This window comes from Fistularia commersonii, chromosome 29 (assembly GCF_037954325.1).
Source record: "Fistularia commersonii isolate RoL2024-O1a breed Wild chromosome 29, RoL_Fcom_v1.0, whole genome shotgun sequence".
In the NCBI taxonomy this organism is placed as follows: Eukaryota; Metazoa; Chordata; class Actinopteri; order Syngnathiformes; family Fistulariidae; genus Fistularia; species Fistularia commersonii.
The window spans coordinates 3,001,945-3,024,727 of record NC_141312.1 but is presented as its reverse complement, the minus strand read 5'-3'; the positions used below and the strand labels follow the sequence as shown (position 1 = coordinate 3,024,727).

Genomic DNA, 22,783 nt, shown 5'->3' with positions numbered 1-22,783 from the left:
CTACTTCAAGAGCACTATATACAACAGAATATATTTACGGTAATATCGCTTCACAGAAACCTTCAGAGACGAGAGCAGTTGGTCTCAATAAACACAAAGTGTTTCAGGTTGCTGGGAGCAAAATCTTCTGAGAGCTGACCACGTCACACATCCTCTGCTTTAGCTTCACAAAGAGTCGCTTGAATTCCAAACCATCACCCTGGGAAGAGATGCAGACACAGTTAGCTTAATGGCCATGCAGAGATAAAACTTTCGCTTAGAATAACAGAATCCACATTTTTCATTTGGAACTGCCACTTTTCCTCTTTGGTGGCTTGAATATCATCTTGTGCTGTACTGCACGTCTGATAAAGGAATGTAAGCATTTGCGATGTGCCTGCAAATCAATACAGCCGTTTTCCAAATGCAATGTAAACCAAAATTGAAGGAAAACACTCATTTTGGGTAATGTGCCATTTGTTATTTCCACATGCTGGGGTAACAATTTTCCAGGGAAAAAAAGCCTGTTTCTTGTTAATTACCCGGTTATCTGGACAACCGAGTCACATTTACATTTCAGCAGTTAATATGCAGCACTTCCGTGTTTGATAGACTCAGATTCACCTGCAGCTCGAGGGTTAAACTGCTCATCTAGTAAGACAATATTCCAAATATTCTCGGAAACTGACTATCCACCAAGGTCTGTGTGTGTGTGTTGTGTGTAATAGAACACCACATTTAGGACTTTGAATTTTAAAAGATCACCTTAGACAGCCTGAAGTCTAACAGAACTCTCTGGTTCATCTCGAACAAATGAACTTTAAAGATGAGTTTACTGTTCCGCTTGTCCAGCATGCTCACCGTCACCTGGAGACAAACAGACATGTCGTGCTCAAAAGTAAAACAAAGACAGAACTCATTCATGCACATGTAAAACGCTTATATTGGTTCTAATAACTGTTCTCAGCATAGAAGTCAACCGTCCTTTCCAACAAACCAACCGAAATATGCAGGTAAATTTGATATGCATCCCGGACCGTCTCTCCTTTTAATTATAATATGACCCATGAAGACAGAATTTGTCATTTCTAACACACCACCACACAAGGGCTGCAAACAGCCACATATACTTTCATTAGGTCTCATTAAATATTTTTTTAGTGCTTTAATTTTATCTTTATTATTATTCGATGTGTGCTGGGCACGGCTGAACCACACCAAATTTTCTTCTGCGTGGAAACTACTCGGTGAATAAAGAATTTCTGATTTTTCTGAAAGTGACACTCCTATGGTGACTAGAACGCTGAAAACTATAAATATTATGTTGTTTTAATTATTTTAAAAGTGCATCTTCTCCATTTCTATTCATGGAGAAAGAACTCCTGATCCAATAACCACTCCATCTGCTTGTCTTCATTTACCTGATTGGTGCAGTTAATCTTAAAGCCGAGAACCAGGCTGTCACAGGCGTCTTTTAGGGCCGATATGGAGGCGTCGGCGTTGACTGTGGTGAAGAAGCGAGTCATTCTGCGAACTAATCTCTGCCATGGGGTCTAAAAAGGAGAAATTCAGTTGAAATACACAGTAAAAAAAAAAACAGCAACACCTTCATGGACACAGAGCATCCCTTTCTCTCATAATTGCTTGAAATTCTAGGAGGGTTGCTGGTCTGTGAGAATTGTTGTAAATGATTTTACTTTTAGAATCGAAATTCAAGATATTCAAGATATGGTGACAAAGGAGGGTACAGAGAATAGGCTCGGATGAAAAAGGGTTGGATGAAAAAGGCTAATTCCGACCCCTGAAAGGAAAAGCTGAACGGAAAAGAAGAAGATCTTTATTCAAAATATTCTTGTGTAACTTTCCAGGTAAACCACGATCCTAATGTAGAATTTTGTAATAATTACTCCTTTCAATTTCTTTTGCAAATTACGAAGAAAGTGACAAGGAGTCCGATTCAAAATCCAATCAAAGATCAACAAATCAATGGAATATTAGCAGTACTCTAGGTTTCTCATCAAACAAACTGTATGTTTTTCATTTTAACTTTAACTTCATTTTCAATTTCATTTTAACTTTCCAGGTAAACCACGATCCTAATGTAGAATTTTGTAATAATTACTCCTTTCAATTACTTTTTGCAAATTACGAAGAAAGTGACAAGGAGTCCAATTCAAAATCCAATCAAATTATTCTTGTGTAACCTTCCAGGTAAACCACGATTCTAAGGTGGAATTTTGTAATAATTACTCCTTTCAATTACTTTTTGCAAATTACGAAGAAAGTGACAAGGAGTCCAATTCAAAATCCAATCAAATATCAACAAATCAATGGAATATTAGCAGTGCTCTAAGTTTCATATCAAACAAACCGTATGTATTTCATTGAGCAGTGCTGTCTTTGCATGAAGAACATGCACAAAACAGTGAATACGAAACTGCAAACTATGGTGGACATTCGGTTTCTGTTCCACCCCAGCATGAAAAACAGGCTTTTGAATATGGTGTTACAGTTTAAACAAACTTCCCAGCTTTAAGAGCAAGTGAGTTACCTGGCTGGCACCTGGCGTTCCCAGCAGCTGACTGCCCAGTAACATGTGTTCAGGCCTGGTGGGCTGAGAGAAGCTGACCTGACCTCCGGTTTGACTGATTAGCAGCATGGCCTCCCAGCCGCCTGCAGCCAGATCTGGCTGAGAGCTGGAAATCTGTATCCTGTCGTCGCTGCAACGACGTGGAGGAGAAGCTGACATCACAAGCACAGAGAGAACAAACATCTGCTGGTTAAAGAGACACATTCTCACCTTTCGCTCCTGGATTTGAGTCCCAGATCAGTCCGCAGGCGCGTGTTCCTCGCCGAGGCGAGAGAAGCCGCTGGTCTTTTCACTCCTGGAGAGAAATCCAAATCAGACAAAACTCACTTCACCGTGGTAAAATGATACTGCCGAGCTAATTTCGGGGACTTGCCATGGACAAACCAGGGGTCCTTCTGGACGTCAGCGATGGTGATACGTTTGTCTGCATCGGGGTGCAGTAGTTTGAACAGCAGACCTGACCAGATAAGGAGACCGTTAAATTCTGTAAAACTCAAAATGAGCAAGTGTATGTTTTTATGCTATTGCTATGCTGGCTTACTAAGAGGCGGAGGCTCTATTTTCTTCCAAGGAGACAAGTAAGTTTTCTTCTGGATCCAATCTGAATATTCCTGACAGCTCTCAGTGGGCTGGTCCCACGGCAGCTCTGCACAGGAAGCAACAGAAGGAATGTTCCTCACACTGTCCGTGACTGGAATGACAACTAAAGGCTCTTCTTGAGAGTATCCAAGTTACTAAAGATAAGTGCCTTCCCTTCTTTTGACAACATGTATTTTAATCTGGGCAAATATACCAAAAAAATTGATATGAGGTTCTTGCATGAAAGGTTTTGCCATAATTTCAGAGTAAAAGAATTATTCTAAATAACACCGTATTGTCACATTATCATTCTTATAATTGTTTTAATTGAATACATGACCAAGCTCTCCATGTGGTCCTTCCTATTACAATAGCTGCCCTTGAGCACTATTTTTGGACAGTAAGCAATGCTTGTTGGAATGTATTAGGAATGCATTACTCAATTGAAATACAGATTATGCACAAATGCCCTGTTAGGATGGACCCGAACGGACGTCTGATCCTACCTCCAGCCAGCATGGCTGTGAGGACAATCCCACACGCCCAGATGTCTGCAGGCTGAGCCTTGTATTCTGTCTGGCTGAGAAGCTCCTGGGCCACATAAGGAAGAGTCCCGCAGAGTCGATTGAGGAGCCGTTCTCGTCCCTTGAAACGAAACATGGTCGCCAGGCCAAAATCTGTCAGCTTCAGGTTATCTGGAGGAAACAGGACAGCAGGCAGAAATCAAAAAGATGAGCTACAAATTGTTTGCACTATTATTTTGTTGCACTTGAACACATGTAGCAGTGTGTTTGTTTATCTTTTTACCTTTGTCATCCAGCAAAATGTTCTCTGGCTTGATGTCTCGATGTGTAATGCCCATGTTGTGGAGATATTCCTAAAAGAGGCGAAACTGCAGATTAACTACCAGCTGAAGGAGGAGGAGCAGGTTATATCCACATCCTTTCCATTCACTCACCACAGCGGCTATGAGCTGCTGGAAAAATCTGTGGGCATCCCTCTCAGGCATCCCAATATCAGGCTCTAGATGATAAAATGAGCCGTAAGAAACATTTAAATCTGACTCAAATGAAGACAGAGGAGCAAGAAGAAGAAACTGAAGAGTAGGATCTCTGTAAGAGTATTCTGAGGTGCTTTGAGACAGCAAAACATACTGTCACTTTGCTTGTGTGTGTTTTTGTGTCTCACCAATGCGGTCGAAGAGTTCTCCTCCGGTGCAGTACTCCAGGAACAAATACATGGTTGGCCCTTCCTTACGCTGGCCGAAAAGACGTACGATGTTTGGGTGGTTCAACATCTACGAACAGTGCCAGGCAAAGTTGAATGTCATCACTCACGCCAAAGTGTATTCTCTGTCGTCTGCTAATGTTTGAGTGTGCAAAGTGACTTCATGGTATTTTTTAGTGAGACATTCAAGAACACAAATATCCAACACATTTTTTTTTTTTTGGGGGGGGGGGACTTTCATCTTACTTTCATCTAAAAATAATGCCTTGGCACCTCATGAAGCCCATTTGATTCAGACACTGACAATGGCAGATGTTGTGCTGTGTTATGAAGTCTTTCAAACATCCTAATGTAAATTATGTTATCATGCTGTTGGTATTTTGCACGTTTGAGTCTTGTGTCAGATTTTTGGATCATTTAAATTAACAACTGCATTGTCCCTCTGATGCCAATTTAAGCTCTTCTGAAGATTGTTGTTGTCCATCTTTACTGAACTGAAAACAGTGCGAAATGAGTATAACTTTGTTTCAGTGGCAGGTACAAAAAGTGAGGTTGGATAGAGGATAATGCATAAAACTTAGGATTCAGTTCAGACAAAACAATTGCTTACAATCCAACCTAAAAGCTGCTTTTTAAAACTTCTTACAAGGATTATTCAAATCCAAAGGGGTCAGACCTACCTTATGGACAATAACTTCCTTCTTGACATTATCTGCACATTCTTTTGCCTGAGAGGTATCGATGACTTTCACTGCAACCGCCTCCTCAGTCTGTCTGTTCACCAGGAGCTTCACTCTGACAATGCAGACAGACAGACAGATAGATAGACAAAATTCAATCTGAAAGTTAATGTTATGATTATCAGATAGTGTCAGAAGGCACAGTTTGGGTTCGAGTTGTTCCATGCCATTCCATTAGTAACAAAACAATGATAACAGGTTTATGGTATCAACCAAATTACTTAAAATACTTTGAATATAACAGGTCACAAGACACTATTGGGTAAATTACACTCTCAAAACAGTAGTGTGACATATTCTTCATCTTTAATATAAAACTGAAATGTCTTATTTTAGTCATTTTATCACTTTGTGGTGGACATTCATGGCAGATTCATCATGGTTGATGTTATAAAGGTTGGTTAGAGCAAACAGCATAATAACATTACAAATCATCATAGTTTTACAATTAAGTTAAAATTATTGTTTACAATACAGTCATTTGACAGACGCTTTTATCCAAAGCCTTTTGGATTAATCCGTGTTGTCAGTACTGACCAGAGCACGGTGACACTATATGAAGGACCCAGTTACAGGATTTCAATTTAGAGCATCAATGTTTTATGTACTGTTTTGACTTATGCCGACATGTTTATGAACTATAGAAATACACTTACATGTGCTTTTTTTGCACTTTATTATATTTGTAAACCTCTTCTGTACTGTATGGTATCTAGTAAATATTAACTTTAGCTAAATCTAATACAAGCATCTCTAACCCCGTATGTGGGATTACTGTTTGTTGGATACGGTCCCTTGACAAATAAATAAAATACATACTCTCCATAAGCTCCTTCTCCCAGAGTCTGGACGACATCCCAGTCCTTTACGAAAGGAATTGCCGTCATGCTGAACACAGAAACACGGACAGAGAAGATGTTTAGTTACTGCGAGGAGTCATTTTAAATCTCGTCCTTTTTAAAGGTGCTCTGCTAGCCGTCAGTTAGCATCACCGGTGCTACTCTTAAAAGATAGCTAAAAATGGATAATCGGACAGAGAGACATAGACAGATGACTTCATTAAACTGTCAAACATAACGACAGATTATAAAGACAGTCACAGTTAAACAAATTACTCACTTTCGGACCGACAGTTGTCCAAAACCCTTCTGCAGAAACTCCCTCGGCCGTCCGTGTCTTAGCAAACACTCCGCTGCGCAGTTAAGTTTGGCGGGTTGATGTTTTGCGTCCGTCACTGCGTCATTTCCGCTTCCGGTCCCTGCCTTTTGGCCCCGCCCCTAAACTAATCTTTTCAGTTTTCCAGGGAAACAGCAGGCACACATTCGTCTTCCTCGATTTGGATAAAATAAGAAAGACGAGATGATAAAACTTTGTTAATACCGAAGGAAATTGTGGTCCCAGATTGCTCCAGAATTGCTACGTGCAGGGTAGTATTAAACCTGACATGACATGACAGTAATAGAGAAATATATTGCACATGATATTGAGGCTAATATAACCCATGGTACTGAGATTAATATTGCACATGGTTTAAATGATTTAGCCCATGACGTGCAAAGAACTATTACAAACGGTTTAAGAATGAAAAAGTAATAATAAAACGAAAGGATGTACCATAAAAGCGCATGTGAGAATGAACATTATATCACTCATTTGTTGGTGTTGAAGGTAATGACAAACATAATATTCTTGATATTTTTGTCAGATTATCGTTCTCATGAAATTGATTTGACACATCAAACATATTTTCATTGTTTTTTAAATACATGATTTAATTGGTCAGATTTTCTATTTTTTTAATGTGCCCAATATTATTGCCCTAATTTGAATTTCAAGGGCAGTGTCGCCCTCTCCCTCTCTTCTGCAGCAATGTAATGCTTCCACAAGGAGGCACAAAAGGAGCAAGTTGGAAATTAAACCAATGATCCATTCCTAGCAACTCAACTGGAAGTAAATGGGTTCAGTGCTTTTGCTACCGATGGTACTTTTCTGTCTGACCCTGGAATAACACAACGTCCCCCACAAGAAGTGCCCCCTACTTCGTAGTCCATTTGCTGTGTTTTGTTTTTTTTTATTGGGAAAATAGCTATTAAGTTTAGGTCACCGATCCTAATGGGTCGTCAATACTCTGAGAACCCCACAAAGACCTGAAACAAAAAAGGTTTTACAGTCATTTATAAAACTTAAATCCAGAACAGTGCTTTGTGAAGCAAACGCCAATGACATTAACAGAACTTTTGAATTCCCATAATGATATTCCCCCTTTATATTAGTCAGCTCTAAAATGTTAACAGAAAAAGAGAATTAAAAGAAAAAGTCAGCAATAATCCATCCCAAAAGTTGTCAAATTGAAAAAGGGGTTGAGATAAAACCCATCATACCCAAAATATGGATGCAAACCATATCCGCATGACTCTTGTAGTGATATTGATATTGCAAACCCATAATGTGATAGTATCCTCACACATTAAATATCATTTACCACATATCATCAGCCTTCTAGACCTCAAACAGATTGTTCTCGGCTTAACTTCCAGCTTTGAAAGAAATCCATGACGATCTCAGTGACACGCACGTTAAGCGATTGAGCACATTACGGGTAAGGCAGGGCTTGAGGTAACAGCACTGAATTGCAGAGCGGGAGATCAATATGTGAATCAGCATGTCAATATTCAGGGCAGAAATTAGCCTGCAAGTTTTGGGAATTGATGAAGCAAGTGGCTGTGTACTTTGTCTTGGTTTCACAATGACTTTGTTTATTCCACACAGAGAGTAAATTTACAAATGGTGAAATATCCAGCATGGCGAAAGGAGGTGCTACTATATTATAACTATATAATCTCATACATATTCATGCATGTTAAAAAAAACAGCTGTACAAAAGACACAACAAATTACTTTTATCCTCAAAATATAATTAATCACAACTTGCCTTTTTTTTTTAAATACAAATGACATTGAATAAAAGCACACATTCAAGTTATTTAAAAAAATAGATATAGTGCAATACAAAAAACTTTGAGTGAAATCTTCCTGGGATTTTTTGGTGATATTGATCGCCTTGTATTTGTCATGATGTTAATAAGTAACCCGGCGCTTTTAATTTGTCCCGGCCCCTTCCTGGACATCATTGAGTATTTTGAAATATACTAACTTGCTTGGGGGAAGAAAAAAAACACCCTCATTTCAGTTTTGTTAAACCTCCAACATGGGACCCTCCGTATGCTCATTTTTGTTCGCAGCAATTTCATGTCTCCTCATGGGTGAGTTCATTTTTCTATTTAATTGAAGGTATTTTAACAAACAATAATCTGTAACAACAACAGTATGAATGTGGTAAAACGGTTAAATTAACAAAATGCATATCAATTTATAGGCGATCAATGTTGTCCCGCATTTCAAACAACATAAAATATTAAGAATGAAATTAGAACATCTGTATTTTGCAATTTGAGTGCAATTTGAGTGCAATTTAGCAGACAGAATCATTGATTATTAATCAGTTCTTGGTTCTCCCTTGAGATAAATGGAGAGAAAAGTGATAGTAATGAGAGAAAATAAGACTGAAAACACTCAGACGGGAAGACAACAATAACAACTGTAAGCAGTGACATCCAGCGATCTGAAGAGTCCAGTTATTAACCCTCATGTTATGTTAAGGGTCAATTTGACCCATTGGGTCAATGGGTGAAATGGGTCAAATTGAACCTTAACATAATATGAGGGTTAATGAGCGACGTGTTTTCCCCTGCAGCACTCTGGTGCGCGCTTGAAAATATGAGCGTTTCAACTGAGCCGAAGAAAGTCGGCGCATGTCAAAGTTTATTTGACCTACATTGTGAAGTGAAAGAAAACAATCCTCCTACCCCGAATTCTACGGGCACAAATTGGAAGAAGTTTTCATTTCACTTCTTATGAATATATTCCGTACATACGTGAGACTTTTTCATTTTTTTGTGTAAGAATACTTGACTTTCAGCTTACGTGTAACCATTTAGATTCAAGTCGTTCTCCTGAAATGATCACTGGAATGATTGTGGTTATTGCCATCTCCCGTTTGGTGTGTTTTGACTCCTGCGTTTTCTCATTTTTATCACTTTTTAAGAAGTTTTAACTTTTGTTTGAGTATACGCACGGTATAAATCAACTGCTCGGTGTCGCTCGGCCCGCGTCCTGCAAGCACAGACGCATCTCCTATTAGCAGTACCTTTTGCTCGCTCTAAGCGATCTCGGGCAAAACTGTTCTCAGTTCTACTACCTCAGTGGTGGAACAAACTCCCAGAAGCAACAAGACTAGCATCATCTCTCTCAACCTTCAAGAAACAGGTAAAAACGTTTCTCTTTCAGGACTTTTTACTGCGCTGATGCCCCAGATCAGGTTGGCAGCAAGTTAGGCTATGCAGTGTGTGTGTGTGTGTGTGTGTACGTTTGTGTGTCTCTGTCCAAAAAAAAAAAAAGCCCTCACTAACCCAAGCTTACTGTTCTGTACATCTCCTGTGCATCGTGTATTTGCAAGTGTATTTGCAGTCCCTATGTCCTCTATTGTAAGTCGCTTTGGATAAAAGCGTCTGCCAAATGCAATGTAATGTAATGTAATGTAATGTAATGTAATCTCCCGATCTGATCGCTCGCTTCTGATTCCAGGTGTGGAGGTGCGGTGCAATTGTACCAGTAACGGTCTCGACATTCAAGGAGGTCAATACAAACTGACCAAGCAGTTTGCCATTCATAGCATGTTGATCTACCAGTGTCCCGAAGGCTACTACCCCTACCCCGTAATGACCCGCATGTGCCAGCTTAACAACAAGTGGAACCCGCCACCCAGAAAGTATCCGCTTCTGAGATGCCGACGTAAGTGAGCCTCGGCCCGGTTTGCGTCCTTCGGCTTCACTCCACGAGAAAAGCCGACCTCTGACCCTCTGATCTTGCAGTGGTGGAGTGTCCGGACCCCACGGTGATGGAGTTCGGACAAGTAAACCCTCCTCAGGAGACTTACTTTGTGAATAACGAGACCACGTACGAGTGCTACACTGGATATAAACTACGTGGCTCTAAAAGACGCGTCTGCTTACCGAACGGGAAGTGGAGCGGCTCCACTCCCATCTGCAGCCGAGACAGTAAGTCCCTCCTTCTCCGCCAGATTTTTTTTATTCTTATTTAATCCAGATAAGGTCCTGGTCCTCCACTTCCACACACCTTAGAACACCACTTTCACTGATCAATCCAGGGGAAACTAAGGTGTAAGTGCATTTATTAAATTACGGTCCCATTCCATTTAGTGTGGAAATCATCCCAGTGAGCCGGGATAGAAAACACCAGAGGCCCCGGCTCACCTCACTGGAAGAGAGCCGTTATTTTGGTTTTTACAGTAAACACACACAATCCGTTCATCGGGCACTGCTTAAAAAAATGTGTTTTTTTCAATTACTTCATAGATTTAAAGCATTTCCGAACAGTCAAGTTCAAAAACTGTAAGATTGTAAAATGTGAACCGTATGTTTTTGGGGCGAAACAAAACATATTGATGTAGCAAATTTAAAGGTAATTCCAATTTTCCAGTCATTTTAAGAGCCGTATAAAGAATAAATCCGCAAATGGAGAGATGCGTCTTGCTGACTCTTTCGGTTTATGACAATGTTGTACTTGTTGATCTTTGCACTGTTTACATCTTGTTGCAATAATATGCTTATTATTTATTGTTTTGCTCTTTTCTGCTACCTATCTGGCTTCACTGTAGACAAGAAAATAAGAATTTTCACTTACAAGGAAACACATATCTCACTAACCTACTCCATTCACTTCCTCACTAATTCACATGCTAACCATGCTGTCTTTCTTATCCTTGTTTGTCCCAGCCCGCACACATCCTGACTATTTTTGTTCATTTATTTTATCCATTGCTATATATTTTTAATCACTCTATTAATATTGTCGTTCAGTTCTGGTGTATTTTTCACCCTCTCTGTTCCTTGATGTTGTCCCTGATATTGTTGTTGTCTGCTGTCTATTTATTTGTGGATGTCTTGCTATCTTCTGTCTTTCTATTTTAAGTTATAATCATATTTTTTTTTTTTTTAACATTATAACTATTATGCTGCTGTGACAAAGGAATTTTCCCAATGGGGATCAATAAAGTTTATTCTTATCTTCTCATACGTTGTGCAATGTCCTTTTACTTTCCTTCACCGAGTCTCCTCATAAAAACCCTTTTTAAAGAACTATAACATTAATAAAAGTGGCCGTAAACTCGGGCTGTGGGCATTTAAAAACTGTGCACATGTTTCACTAACGTCACCAACAAGCCACACGTGAACTGAAATCTATTTTTAATATTAATTAAAGACCCATTGTAGAATATCCTGCTGTAAGGAGTTAGGCTTTTTTATTTATACACTAATTCTCAACTATTTCTCTGATTGTGACCCTTGCTTTCGTTCACCTCCAAATCTTCTCCAGCAAACGGGAATGGCTGTGCCGACCCTGGTATCCCGGCCGGCACCTGGAGAACGGGAAACGGATTTGGAATCGACGATAGAGTGACGTACGGCTGCATCGCCAACCAGTTTTTGGTGGGATCCCAGGAGAGGGTGTGTCGGGAGGACGGCGAGTGGACCGGGAACGAACCGGCGTGCTACTGTAAGATGCCATTTGCACGTTGAAGTCGGCAACGTTCGACAGCAAATTGCTAATGACACACAAATGTAAAGTACAATGTGCAAATTCGTCATCGACTGTTTTTCTCTTGAAGACCGCCACACCTATGATACTTCCCTGGAGGTGTCGCAGGCGTTCGGAAGCGCAATCAAAAACAGCCTCACCACTCTGGAGTCCTTAGGTAAGATGGGATAATAGTTATTAGCATCAAACAAAGCTCAAGTGTGACGTGTTCACGTTCTTCCCCCGTGTCTGCGAGGGTTTTCTCTGGGTTCTCTGCTTTTTCCTCACATAGTCCAAAAAAAACATGTTGACCCTAAAAATTGCCCAGATGTGCGACTGAGGGAGTTGCATGTTGATGTTGTTGTTATCTGTTGTCCACCCTGCTGTCTATTTATTTGTGGATTTTTTGCTTTTGTCTTGCTATATCCTGTCTTCTGGCTTTCTATTTATATTAATACTCATATTTATATTCATATTTATTTCCTTTTTTTTGACATAACTGTTACGCTGCTGTGACAAAGGTATTTCCCCTTTGGGGATCAATAAAGTTTATCTTATCTTATCTTATCTTATCTTATCCTATCCTATCCTATCCTATCCTGTCCCGTCCTGTCCTGTCCTGTCCTGTCCTGTCTTGTCTTGTCTTGTCTTGTCTTGTCTTGTCTTGTCTTGTCTTGTCTTGTCTTATCTTATCTTATCTTATCTTATCTTATCTTATCTTATCTTATCTTATCTTATCTTATCTTATCTTACTTTATCCTATCCTATCCTATCCTATCCTATCCTATCCTATCCTATCCTATCCTATCCTATCCTATCCTATCCTGTCCTGTCCTGTCCTGTCCTGTCTTATCTTATCTTATCTTATCTTATCTTATCTTATCTTATCTTATCTTATCTTATCTTATCTTATCTTATCTATGTACGCTCTTGTTGCTGTTCTTGTTGCTGATCAGATGACACACAGGAGGGGAGAAAGATCAGAATTTCCAAAAACGGCACACTGAACATCTACATCGCCATGGATATTTCTGAGAGCATTGAAGAAGAACATTTCGAACATGCCAGAAGTGCTGTCCTGAAACTTATTTCTAAGGTAAGAAGCGACTTCCCTGCTCAAGCTGTGGACGTCACATTTGTATCCTTCAAATAAACACCAGTTGGAATTGAAAAGTCGTGCGGTGCTCGTTCGGTGCAAAGTGCTGCTGCTCCAGACACGCATCTGCCCTTTTACAACACCCTGAATCTGAAGCGTCAGCAGGGCGTCGGGACGTGGGAGAGGCTCCGGTTGTTTAGCTGATTGTTGCTCAAAAGATGCAGCAGCTGCTGCTGATGGATGCTGGCTATAATCCTGCTGAGTTGTGAAAACAAGCAAGAAATATAGTGGTTAGCATGAGTCTGAGCATTTAATCAACTACTTGACTGCTTGTGTCGTTTTATGGGCCTTTGCATAGTAACTCAAATGAGAATCAGAGTCAGAAATCTCATGTAGTTTAATAGTTTCTCAGATATTATGGCCTCACATGTTAAAACACAACATATAAAGAAGCATTTACATTTTGCAAAGCACAGTTAGTCCAAGTTTCTTAGTTGATTCTGATTGGTCAAGGCACCTGTCAATCTAGATTCCGTCCAATGAATGCTGTGACAGGATGTTCGATTTTTTTCTCTTGTAAGATTGTTCTTCCCTGATGATTCAGGCAATTTTGGAAGCCAAGTTCCTTCTCAAAACCAAACACACTCTACTACGGACTGCTTATCCCATATGAAAAGGGCTGCATTAAAAAAAAAAAAAAAAATTAAAAATGCAAAAACGGCGGTCACGTGGGAAAGTGGGAAAAACAACAAGACAAAAGTGATGATTCTGTACTTGACTCACACTTGAGTGTAATGATAATGAAGAATGGATCGTCCCATTCCGTCCTAAATACTATCAAGAATTCATTTTGTATGTCAACATTAATGTGCGACAATAGGGAAATGATAAAGTCATTCATTTTATCATAACAGTATTCATGATAGAAAGATACATTTCTCTATTTCTATTGAAAGATGGGTGTTGCGGACATACGAGGCCTTTAACTTTTTCTGGCTCGCTTTTGGGGGCACATTTGTCCCCCCCCCCGTGCACACTCGCAAACATAATTCCATCCCATTTGGCCGTCAGAACAAGAGACCATTAGAGGTGAATTTCATTATGAATTATGCATCGTAATCCGCGCCGATGTTCCTCGGAGCAGATCTCCTGGCTGACTTTCAGTGCAAAACTGCAGAAAACCAGATATGCTGATCGTCGGCGTCGCAAGTTGTCCTTCGGGTTGGCACGTTCAAGTTCAAGCGCAAAACAGAACGTAACTGCGCTCGTGCTCTCTGTCTCCACAGATCGCCTCCTTCTCCGTCTCCCCAAACTATCACGTCCTCTTTTTCTCCTCCGAGATATACCAAGCCGTCGATATTCTCAACTTCTTCGACGGGAAAGTCAAACTGAGCCAGGTGAAGAGCGATGTGGAGCGTTTTAAAATAAACGGTGAGTGAGATGAGTCAGAGATGCGGTCGGGAAATGAAGTTTGTCCTTCGGCCCGCGGCGCGAGTCCACCCACGCGTGTCCTTTGGCTCGAAGACAGAAACACGGGAACGGATCTCAACCGCGTCTTTGAGAACTTCTCGGAGCGGATGTCCCTTTTGAAGAGGCAGGTCGGAGATGAAGCTTTCAAAGAGCAACGTCAAGTCATTATCGTGTTCACAGACGGTAATTTCTCTCCCTGTGATTTCAGCACCTTCGATTCATGCGCTCTTCAAGTTCTTGCAACTTGACGGAAAAAAGACAAAAAAAAAGCGAACATTATCAAGGATCTCCTTGAAGAAAATTACGTTTGACCTCATTTTTGTCCGGTTTCCAACGCAGGCGCTTATAACATGGGCGGCTCACCTTTACCCACTGTTCAGGGTATAAAAAACATGGTTTACATGAACCAAATTAATGACAACGGGAGTCCAACCAGGGAGGATTATCTCGGTAAGTGGAATTTTTTTAAAGATCCATCCATCAGCCTTTCCAATTCATTCCTGAAAATGTAAGTTTAAGACTCTGTGATTGGCTGAATTGTCGGATCCAGCAAACACCCTGACCTACCAGTAAAGACAATGGATGACTGATTGTACTTGCTGGCATTTTGAACAAACAGACTCGAGTTGACGCTCCGTATTCCGATACAGATATTTACATTTTTGCCATCGGCGCGGAGATCTTTCAAACGGACCTGGAGCCCCTGGTGGCAGGGACCGGCGGCCAGCACTTTTTCAGGCTGATGACGCTTGAAAATTTGGAGCAGACGTTCGACGACATCATCGGTACGTCCTTTCAAGTCTTGAGCGTCCGAAAAGCACCATTTTGCACTTTGTTTCTCTGCTCGCCGCTTGTTTTATTCTTCCCACGGACGCATTTGGAGATGCGTTCAAATGAAAAGCAGAAAGCGACTCGCTTGAGCCTATTCGGGTGTCAAGATGGATTTTAATGTTAGGGCCGTAAACACGAGCACGGGAGGGATGATGAAAATCTGGGTAGAGGGATGAAGATACAAGCAGGGCCACAACATCTCTGTAATCATGGAAATCAATAACATCCCATCGTTTTACCCCGATAAGATCTGGATTACCATATTCCGGTAATTGCTATAGCATAAAATGTCATTTGGATGTGTTTTTCTCTTGCAGATGAAGAGGAAGTGCAGGGTTTGTGTGGCCTTCACAAGAACTATGAGACTAGTGACAAGAACAGCAAGAGGAAAATGTTTCCATGGTTCGCATTCATCGTTATCCAGGTCAATAGTTCACTATTTTTTATCTTCGTGGGTCGGTTTTTAGAATCGCTGACTTGAGGCATGATCCTGGCAGGAGATAGACTTCTTCTCCTTCTTCCACTTTTCCTTCGGGCTCTATCTTCGTCTAACCTCCTCCTCTGCATCCTCTTCTCTCACACCAGGCGTGTCCAAAGTCCGGCCCGCGGGCCAAATGCGGCCCGTGTTTAAATTTCCACCGGCCCGCAGCCTCCGTCATAAAAATCGATAACAAAATCCAATTCGGTCCTGCGGCCCGTTTTTCTATTTCGTATTTTTGATCTGAATCTAAAATTGAAATAATGAAAAACACTGCATTTCCCCTTTTTGATCAGGAGTAATACAAGGATTCATATGGCACTAATACTTTGTACTTCTGAGTTATATCACTGTTCACTGTTAATATCACTGCATTTTCCTATTCACATGTTTTGAATTTAGAAGTTCAAAGTGAGCATTTAATAGTGAATAAAATGTACTGTTTCAAATGAACCTATATATGTTTAATCTTATTCCAGATGGACTTTTTCCTCATTTTATGTGGTATTCAAATATGACAGACAGAGTAAAAACTTTAGATTTGTGTTCTGTGTTAAGACATGAAAAGAATGCCGATTGCAATGAAAAATGTCACGAAATAGTTGATTGTCATTTAATGTTAATGGTTCAAAGAATGCTCGGTTGAACGGTCGGCCCTCACACCTTTTCACCTCGCTAAATATGGCCCTCTTTGCAAAAAGTTTGGACACCCCTGTCTCACACCAACTAACCTCCTTCCCTGCATCCATAAATCTCCTCCCTGGTCCTCCTCCAGACCTCCAACCTCAGCATCCTTCTACCCAGATCTTCACCAACCCTCCTTGCACACCTTTCTCTACCTCTGTTTCCAAGCTATCCATTGGCCTGCACTGTATCACTATCAGTATCAAATCTCAAGTAACGGTTGTGCACGTCCTGGGCCTGATCATGCACGTTAGATTTTGGACGTCAACCCCTTTGTTAATAAAAGTAAAAAATTGATTGCCTCCCGGGAATTGCACTGTTATTATCCTGGCTGTTGCACCAGTGAAATCGTTCGATTTGGAGAGATAAAACTCAGGCGCCGCAATGATTTTTGGCATCCTTTCCAAATTGTTGTCAAAAATCGCTGAATTACTGCTTGCTTCTAAGTCGTGCATGTGTAAATTTCACTGATCGGTTTCTGATTTGTACTTGAAGAATGGAAATCCAAGGAAGTGCATGGGCTCCCTGGCGACGTCCAAGTTTGTCCTGACTGCTGCTCACTGCTTCGAGTTCGGTGACTTGGCCGAGCATGTCACGGTAACGATTGACGATGGACACGGCATCTGTAAGAGGATTAATGATTTTACTCATTTACTCACCATGCTGGTATTTAAGCTGAGCATTTATTTTATTTTATTTTATTTTATTTTATTTTATTTTATTTTATTTTATTTTATTTTATTTTATTTTATAATTTTATATCATTTGTTATTTTATTACATTTTAATTTAATTTTTGTTATTCTATATGTTTATTTTATTTATCATTTTATTTTATTTTATTTCATTGTTTCTTATTTTATTTTATACATTTATTTAATTTATCACTTTATTGTATTTTATTTTATTTCAAGTTTATTTTATAAATTTATTTTATTTATTATGCTATTTTATTTTACTTTATTTCATTTAATTTCATTTCATTGTATCATATTGCATTTTATAATTTTATTTTATTTTATTTCATTGTATCCTGTTTCATTTGATTTCATTTTATACATTTATTTTATATATAATGTTATTGTATTTCATTTAATTTATTTTATTTATTTTATTTTAATTTCATTTTACGCCTTTATTTTAGTTATTTTATTTTATTTCATTTCATTTCATTCTATCTTATTTCATTTTATAATCTTATTTTATATATCATTTTATTTTATTTTATTTTATAAATTTACTGTATTATTTTTTTTATTATTTTATTGTTTCATGGACATAAGTCCATGAAATAAATCCAATAAATCCATCTCTTACAGTTAAAAAGGTAAAACGTTTCACGCTGCACCCAAACTACAATGTAAAAGCGAAGAAGGACCAAGGGGTGAAGGAATTCTACGACTATGACGTCGCTCTGATCCAACTGGAAGAAGATGTCAAAATCTCCCCCGTTGCCAGGTAGGAAGTCCTGTCCGTGGATTTTTCACAAATTTCTTGTATCCTAAAGCTTTCAACAGAAAAAAATCCCATAATGTGCGGGAACCGTTCATTCACTTGTTTAGCGAATCGTAAAATTACAATAAGAATGTTATTTTTTCCCCACTTGAAAATATTGAATCTTCACTTTTGTTCTTGTGTCGAGACCCATTTGCATCCCCTGCACCCAGGAGACCAGTAACGCGCTACAACTGACCGGTCCAACAACCTGCAAACAACACGGTGACTCCTTATCTTTACTAATCGTCTTACACCATCCATAGAGCCGGAGAGTCAAATTTGCAACGGGCATGCAGTAAATTATGAAAGAAATTGTCTTTTTATATCTCTATACAAAGATAAGCTAATGATGTGACATATTCCGTGCTTTTGCTCACCATCAAACCAATCGACACGATAAAACCCGACGTCACGGTCTTGCTTTCTTCTTACATCAACTTCGTTTTCAAGCATAAATGTAACTTAATAGACAACCTGGATGGAAAATAATCAATTTAAAATAAAAGTGCACTTTATGATTTTACAATTCAAGAGCAGGAAGTTCAAAGAGGTAAAAAAGATTGGGCTGAAAAGAGGCAAAAATAGAGTTGGTCACTATTCTCCGGTCAGCGCAGTCCGTCGTCTACAGGACTGTCTCAGAAAATTAGAATATTGTGATAAAGTTCTTTATCTTCTGTATTGCAATTACAAAAACAAAAATGTCATACATTCTGGATTCATTACAAATCAACTGAAATATTGCAAGCCTTTTATTGATTCCGGCTTACATCTTAAGAAAACTCAAAAATCCTATCTCAAAATATTAGAATAGAATATTAGAATATTAGAATTTATTAGAATATTAGATATTCTAATATTAGAATATTAGAATGAAAAAGTAATTTTTGTTTTTTTTTAATTGCATTACAGAAGATAAAGAACTTTATCACAATATTCTAATTTTCTGAGACAGTCCTGTATATTTAATTCCCATATTACTACATTTTAGTTGCCCTATTTTCATGTGTGTTTCATCTGTTGGTGTGTAATTATAGAGGAGGTCCTCTTAAAGTCGCATCTTGAAAGACTGAGCTTCCTGACCAAGAGCGACCAGATCGTCAGTGAAAAAGATGTGCACGCTAAGCTCGGAGATAACGTGAGTAATGGATATACCCTGCGTGTGTGCGTGCATGTGTGTGTGTGTGTGTGTGTGTTTCTGCTCTTCCTCTAATTCGATCAAACGTTTGATTCACTTTGAGGCGCATGTTGTCTTCCAACTGTCTAATGCAGAGAGATGAGTGCATCAGTCATGCTCTGGAGGCACCAGGCATCACCACAAAAGATCCAAAGGTCGCCGTGACGGATAACTTCATGTGCACCGGTGGTCTGAGTCCTTACAGGGATCACATCGCGTGCACGGGTGGGTTCTATTTGTTTAATGCCCTTGTCAATATTATCATTACATTTAAACTGATTTTTATGTTTTTCTCGGAGAAAATGCATTAAGTCTGTCATTTCACCGTTGGATAGAAACCCTGTCGAAAGATTAGATTCGGAAAAAACTCGTGGAAAACTGTCATGTCCCGACTGCTCATATCTAAAGACTAGTTTTAAGTGTTCAGTCTCAGCCTAGTCTCAGACTGGGATTTTACAAAGACTGTGAATCTTACAAGGCCACTATTTACAAGACTACAACTCCATTCTTTCAGCAGTTTTTCTTTCCGGCATGTAGAGTTTTTACCGAGTATTTTTAGAGCCTCTGCTGTTTCACGTCATTGCTTTTCCTTCTCCGCTATCTGCTCCTCTATCTGGACGCTCCATACGGATCATATACGGCGAAAAAATACAATCTCCGCCGCCAATATGGCGCTGGCCATTGTTTATCTGCCAGGTTTCCTGTGTCTGAGCTCATCTATCGGTTGTGGATTGTGTTACATCACCGTAAAGACTTGATAATATCAAACACGTTTGCTCAACACAAGGGAAAGACTGATCTAAACCCCCCCCAGATTATCACCTTAAACTTAATGGCGGGACTGCGCTGCGACTCAAGTAAGACTCCAGTAAGACTGCGGTAAGACTCTGGCAAGACTCTGGTAAAACTTCAGTAAAACTCCGGTAAAACTTCGGTATATCCTTCCAACTTTCAGTTTTAAGTCTGCAACTCTGAGAATCGTTGGCCTAGCATGAATTCTCACAGACAAAAACCCCTGGCAATTGGAGACACGCTCCCAACGGCATCCATCTGTGACCGGGAACTAGTTTGGGTGAAATGTGCTTTTTCGTTTGTCGGGACAGGTGACTCCGGAGGAGCCGTGTTCAAGACAGCTGAGCGACGCACCGTGCAGGTCAGCATTTGCACGTCACCTTCATGCACAGGAGGACGGTCACACGTAGAAGTCACGTACAAAACATTTTGATTAAACGGTCAGCTGGGACAGCACGCCGGTTAATACCAGAACGTTTAATGTGGTTTATGAACTCTTCTGTCACCGATATCTGAAAAGCAGCCGAACCGAATAGAGCAACACATCCTTTGATAATGACATTTTGATACATTCGGGTCCAATATTGGATTTTAAATTCCTACCACAAATGTCTTTTCTTTTGTTTACATATTACTTGAAAGTAGATGAGATCATAATTTCAGAATGGGAATTATGTATTTCCACCGCTGATACTTTTAATAATTAATACTAGCGAAGGGAAATCGGTAAAGAATCAGCTTAAAGTCTTGTTTTGTTTTGTTTTACCCTCCAAAACCTATTATCGGCCAGGTTCTAACGCGAGACAGTAAAATATCTGTTTTTCTCTCCCGCAGGTCGGCGTTGTCAGCTGGGGAACCAAGACTCTGTGCTCGGGTAGCGGCCTCTATTATTCCGACCTCAAATCCAGAGATTTCCACATCAATATTTTCAGCGTCATACCTTTCCTTAAAGCCATTCTTGGAAACAACGAACAGGATGAGTATGCACCGCTTCAGTTTTTAGAAAACTAAATACATTTGTTTCATTTCAGTTATTGGATTCATGTTGAGCGTTTTCTCCTGTGTTACTGATTGAAGGATTTCTATGATTTTGCAATGGAAAAATTGCCGACATCTCATGTTAGAGGTTTTTATGAATTAAGAGAGAATGTGTGGGCCTCTATCTATATTCTCACATACTTTAGCATGTCCATTTTGTAAAAAGTTACCAAAGTGGCATCCGTTAAATGTGATTTTAAAGTAATACCCACAAACTCTCGATTGTACACTTCCCTTAATAAAATGTATTTTGTCAATACATATGGGTCACTTCTGCTTGCATTCGCCGAAATCGTGGTTGTCGTGGTTAAAAACGAAGAACAGAGGAGAAAAAATAATATATAAAAGTGACAGAGACGGTCCAAACGGCACCCGTGACGTCATCTGACAGATTTATAATGCATCCTCAGGTGGAAGCGGGACAGTGTGATATATATGAAACAACCCCATTAGCAAAACCGCAACATAAAAATGCATTTTTTTAATTTTATTTACGTCGCCATTAAAAAAAGGTTTCATCAAAATGTGCTCGTGGAAGCACGGTTCTGCTGATGGAGTGGGTACAGTCGCACTCGGGTCGGCGACCCGGGGCCCGTTTCCAGCTCCGTGTGGCGGCCTACGCAATGCGGACGGCGGGTCTGGCAGGAGGCCACGTCCGAGTCTTCAAATGTAATTTAATGGATAGTCAGGTTCTTCTGGTGCATCATAAAGATCCTGCTTTCTCCTTTTTTTTTTTTTTTTTTTTTTTGGCTTTGAGATGCAAATCCTTGAGCTTCTCCATCCATTGTGCCTTTACGGCCCACAAACAAACGAGGCCGTTGCGTTACAAATCAGATTCATTTCCTTGGCTCGCGTCGTTTTTACCTTGTAACTCTGATCGGTCGCCGTCTGGATCCGCCGCTTCGAAAATGTACATTTAGCAATTCTTCGTACCGACGTCTATCGGCGATATGTCCGGCGTCAAAGAAAAGCGTTGGATTCCCGATGTGCACAATAGGTCTGTTTGACATGCTGAACCGCCCACCTGCTGCATGACTAAACCTCCATGTGTGTGTGTGTGTGTGTGTGTGTGTGTGGGCTTCCCATGGGTGCATTCATTTGGATCCCCTTTAACAGTAATTGTCAGAGAGGGAGGGGGCCGGAGGGCAGAGATGGACTGCGTGCGAGAAGCGATGAATGGGAGAAGCGTAATTGAATGAAACCATCTTCTGGTCACAGATGCTGTAAACAAGAATGAAGATCATTCCTTATTGAATCCCTCCTGAAGTCTCTGTTTCCTCCATCTTCTCTATTATGGCCCCGGACCGGAGCGCGGCCGGCTAGCCTCGCCGTCCCCGACTTCAATTTCCAAGCTAAAACGCTTTGACCGAAATCAATCTGCCGGACGTAAACCGATTAGCATGATGTTTGGACTCGCAGGATGCCAAAGTCCACTCTGGTCCCGGCCGTTCAGCGCTACGCGGAAATATTCCTGATGAAGCATCTTGCTGTTTAAACTCTGGCTGATCCGTCCCTCTGCGAGCTCTAAATCAAGCCTGTGGGCTATTTCTGAAATGACTACCATTAAGAACTGCACACATATACGTTTTCCCCATTTCTGCTCATAAAGGCCCGGGCGTTCGCGTTTAGCTGCCGCTCCCGACGCTTCAACAGGAAACGGCTTGGAGGAAACCTGACATGAATAAAAATCAAAGTAATTCGCGTCTTAATCGAAGCTAAACCTCTCGGTCTATTTCCACATCCAGCTTTAAATTCACCTTGTAATGGCAGCGCAGTTCATTTCATTTAAAACGACAGCTCTAAGGAGCAGGAACCCTTACACCCGAAAGTAATAATAATAAAGTAAGTGAAATGAAAAGACTTTGCTAATAAGTAGAAAGCAGCAGGCAGAGAACCACAAGGACACTTTCAATCAATCTAAGGCTTATTTATAATTAATTCCTTCATATCGC

At 40.1% G+C, this 22,783-nt stretch overlaps 2 protein-coding genes across 2 annotated transcripts; one reads left to right on the top strand and one right to left on the bottom strand.

The window, feature by feature from the left end:
• On the bottom strand, positions 1–7,633 carry chek1 (checkpoint kinase 1). The gene is made up of 15 exons (XM_086177021.1): positions 7,598–7,633; positions 6,235–6,445; positions 5,935–6,003; positions 5,056–5,170; positions 4,337–4,445; positions 4,107–4,171; positions 3,956–4,025; positions 3,655–3,843; positions 3,111–3,215; positions 2,943–3,026; positions 2,780–2,864; positions 2,531–2,699; positions 1,401–1,532; positions 745–846; positions 1–199 (listed from the first exon to the last, which is right to left on the bottom strand). Exons 3-15 carry the CDS (start codon positions 6,000–6,002, stop codon positions 104–106), a joined length of 1,389 nt encoding a protein of 462 aa, XP_086033147.1. The 5' UTR covers position 6,003; positions 6,235–6,445; positions 7,598–7,633; the 3' UTR covers positions 1–103.
• Positions 7,634–8,256: 623 nt separating this feature from the next.
• On the top strand, positions 8,257–21,090 carry LOC147216651 (complement factor B-like). Its single transcript, XM_086177472.1, has 18 exons — positions 8,257–8,378; positions 9,760–9,966; positions 10,047–10,232; positions 11,572–11,751; positions 11,864–11,950; positions 12,729–12,868; positions 14,155–14,299; positions 14,393–14,521; positions 14,678–14,788; positions 14,989–15,123; positions 15,487–15,593; positions 16,827–16,956; positions 17,650–17,788; positions 17,973–18,049; positions 18,862–18,962; positions 19,097–19,226; positions 20,105–20,154; positions 20,628–21,090. The coding sequence occupies exons 1-18, from the start codon at positions 8,324–8,326 to the stop codon at positions 20,802–20,804; spliced, it is 2,286 nt and encodes a 761-aa protein (XP_086033598.1). The 5' UTR covers positions 8,257–8,323; the 3' UTR covers positions 20,805–21,090.
• Positions 21,091–22,783: the final 1,693 nt, after the last annotated feature.

Bases quoted from the DNA above. Each gene is read 5' to 3' on its own strand.
- chek1 (XM_086177021.1), bottom strand. From the start codon at position 6,002: ATGACGGCAATTCCTTTCGTAAAGGACTGGGATGTCGTCCAGACTCTG. The intron at 5,171-5,934 runs GTATGTATTTTA...CTGCATTGTCAG, and splicing joins GGAGAAGGAGCTTATGGAGA to AGTGAAGCTCCTGGTGAACA. The intron at 3,027-3,110 runs GTAAGCCAGCAT...TTATCTGGTCAG, and splicing joins AATAGAGCCTCCGCCTCTTA to GTCTGCTGTTCAAACTACTG.
- LOC147216651 (XM_086177472.1), top strand. From the start codon at position 8,324: ATGGGACCCTCCGTATGCTCATTTTTGTTCGCAGCAATTTCATGTCTC. The intron at 14,789-14,988 runs GTAAGTGGAATT...ATTCCGATACAG, and splicing joins AACCAGGGAGGATTATCTCG to ATATTTACATTTTTGCCATC. The intron at 20,155-20,627 runs GTCAGCATTTGC...TCTCTCCCGCAG, and splicing joins CTGAGCGACGCACCGTGCAG to GTCGGCGTTGTCAGCTGGGG.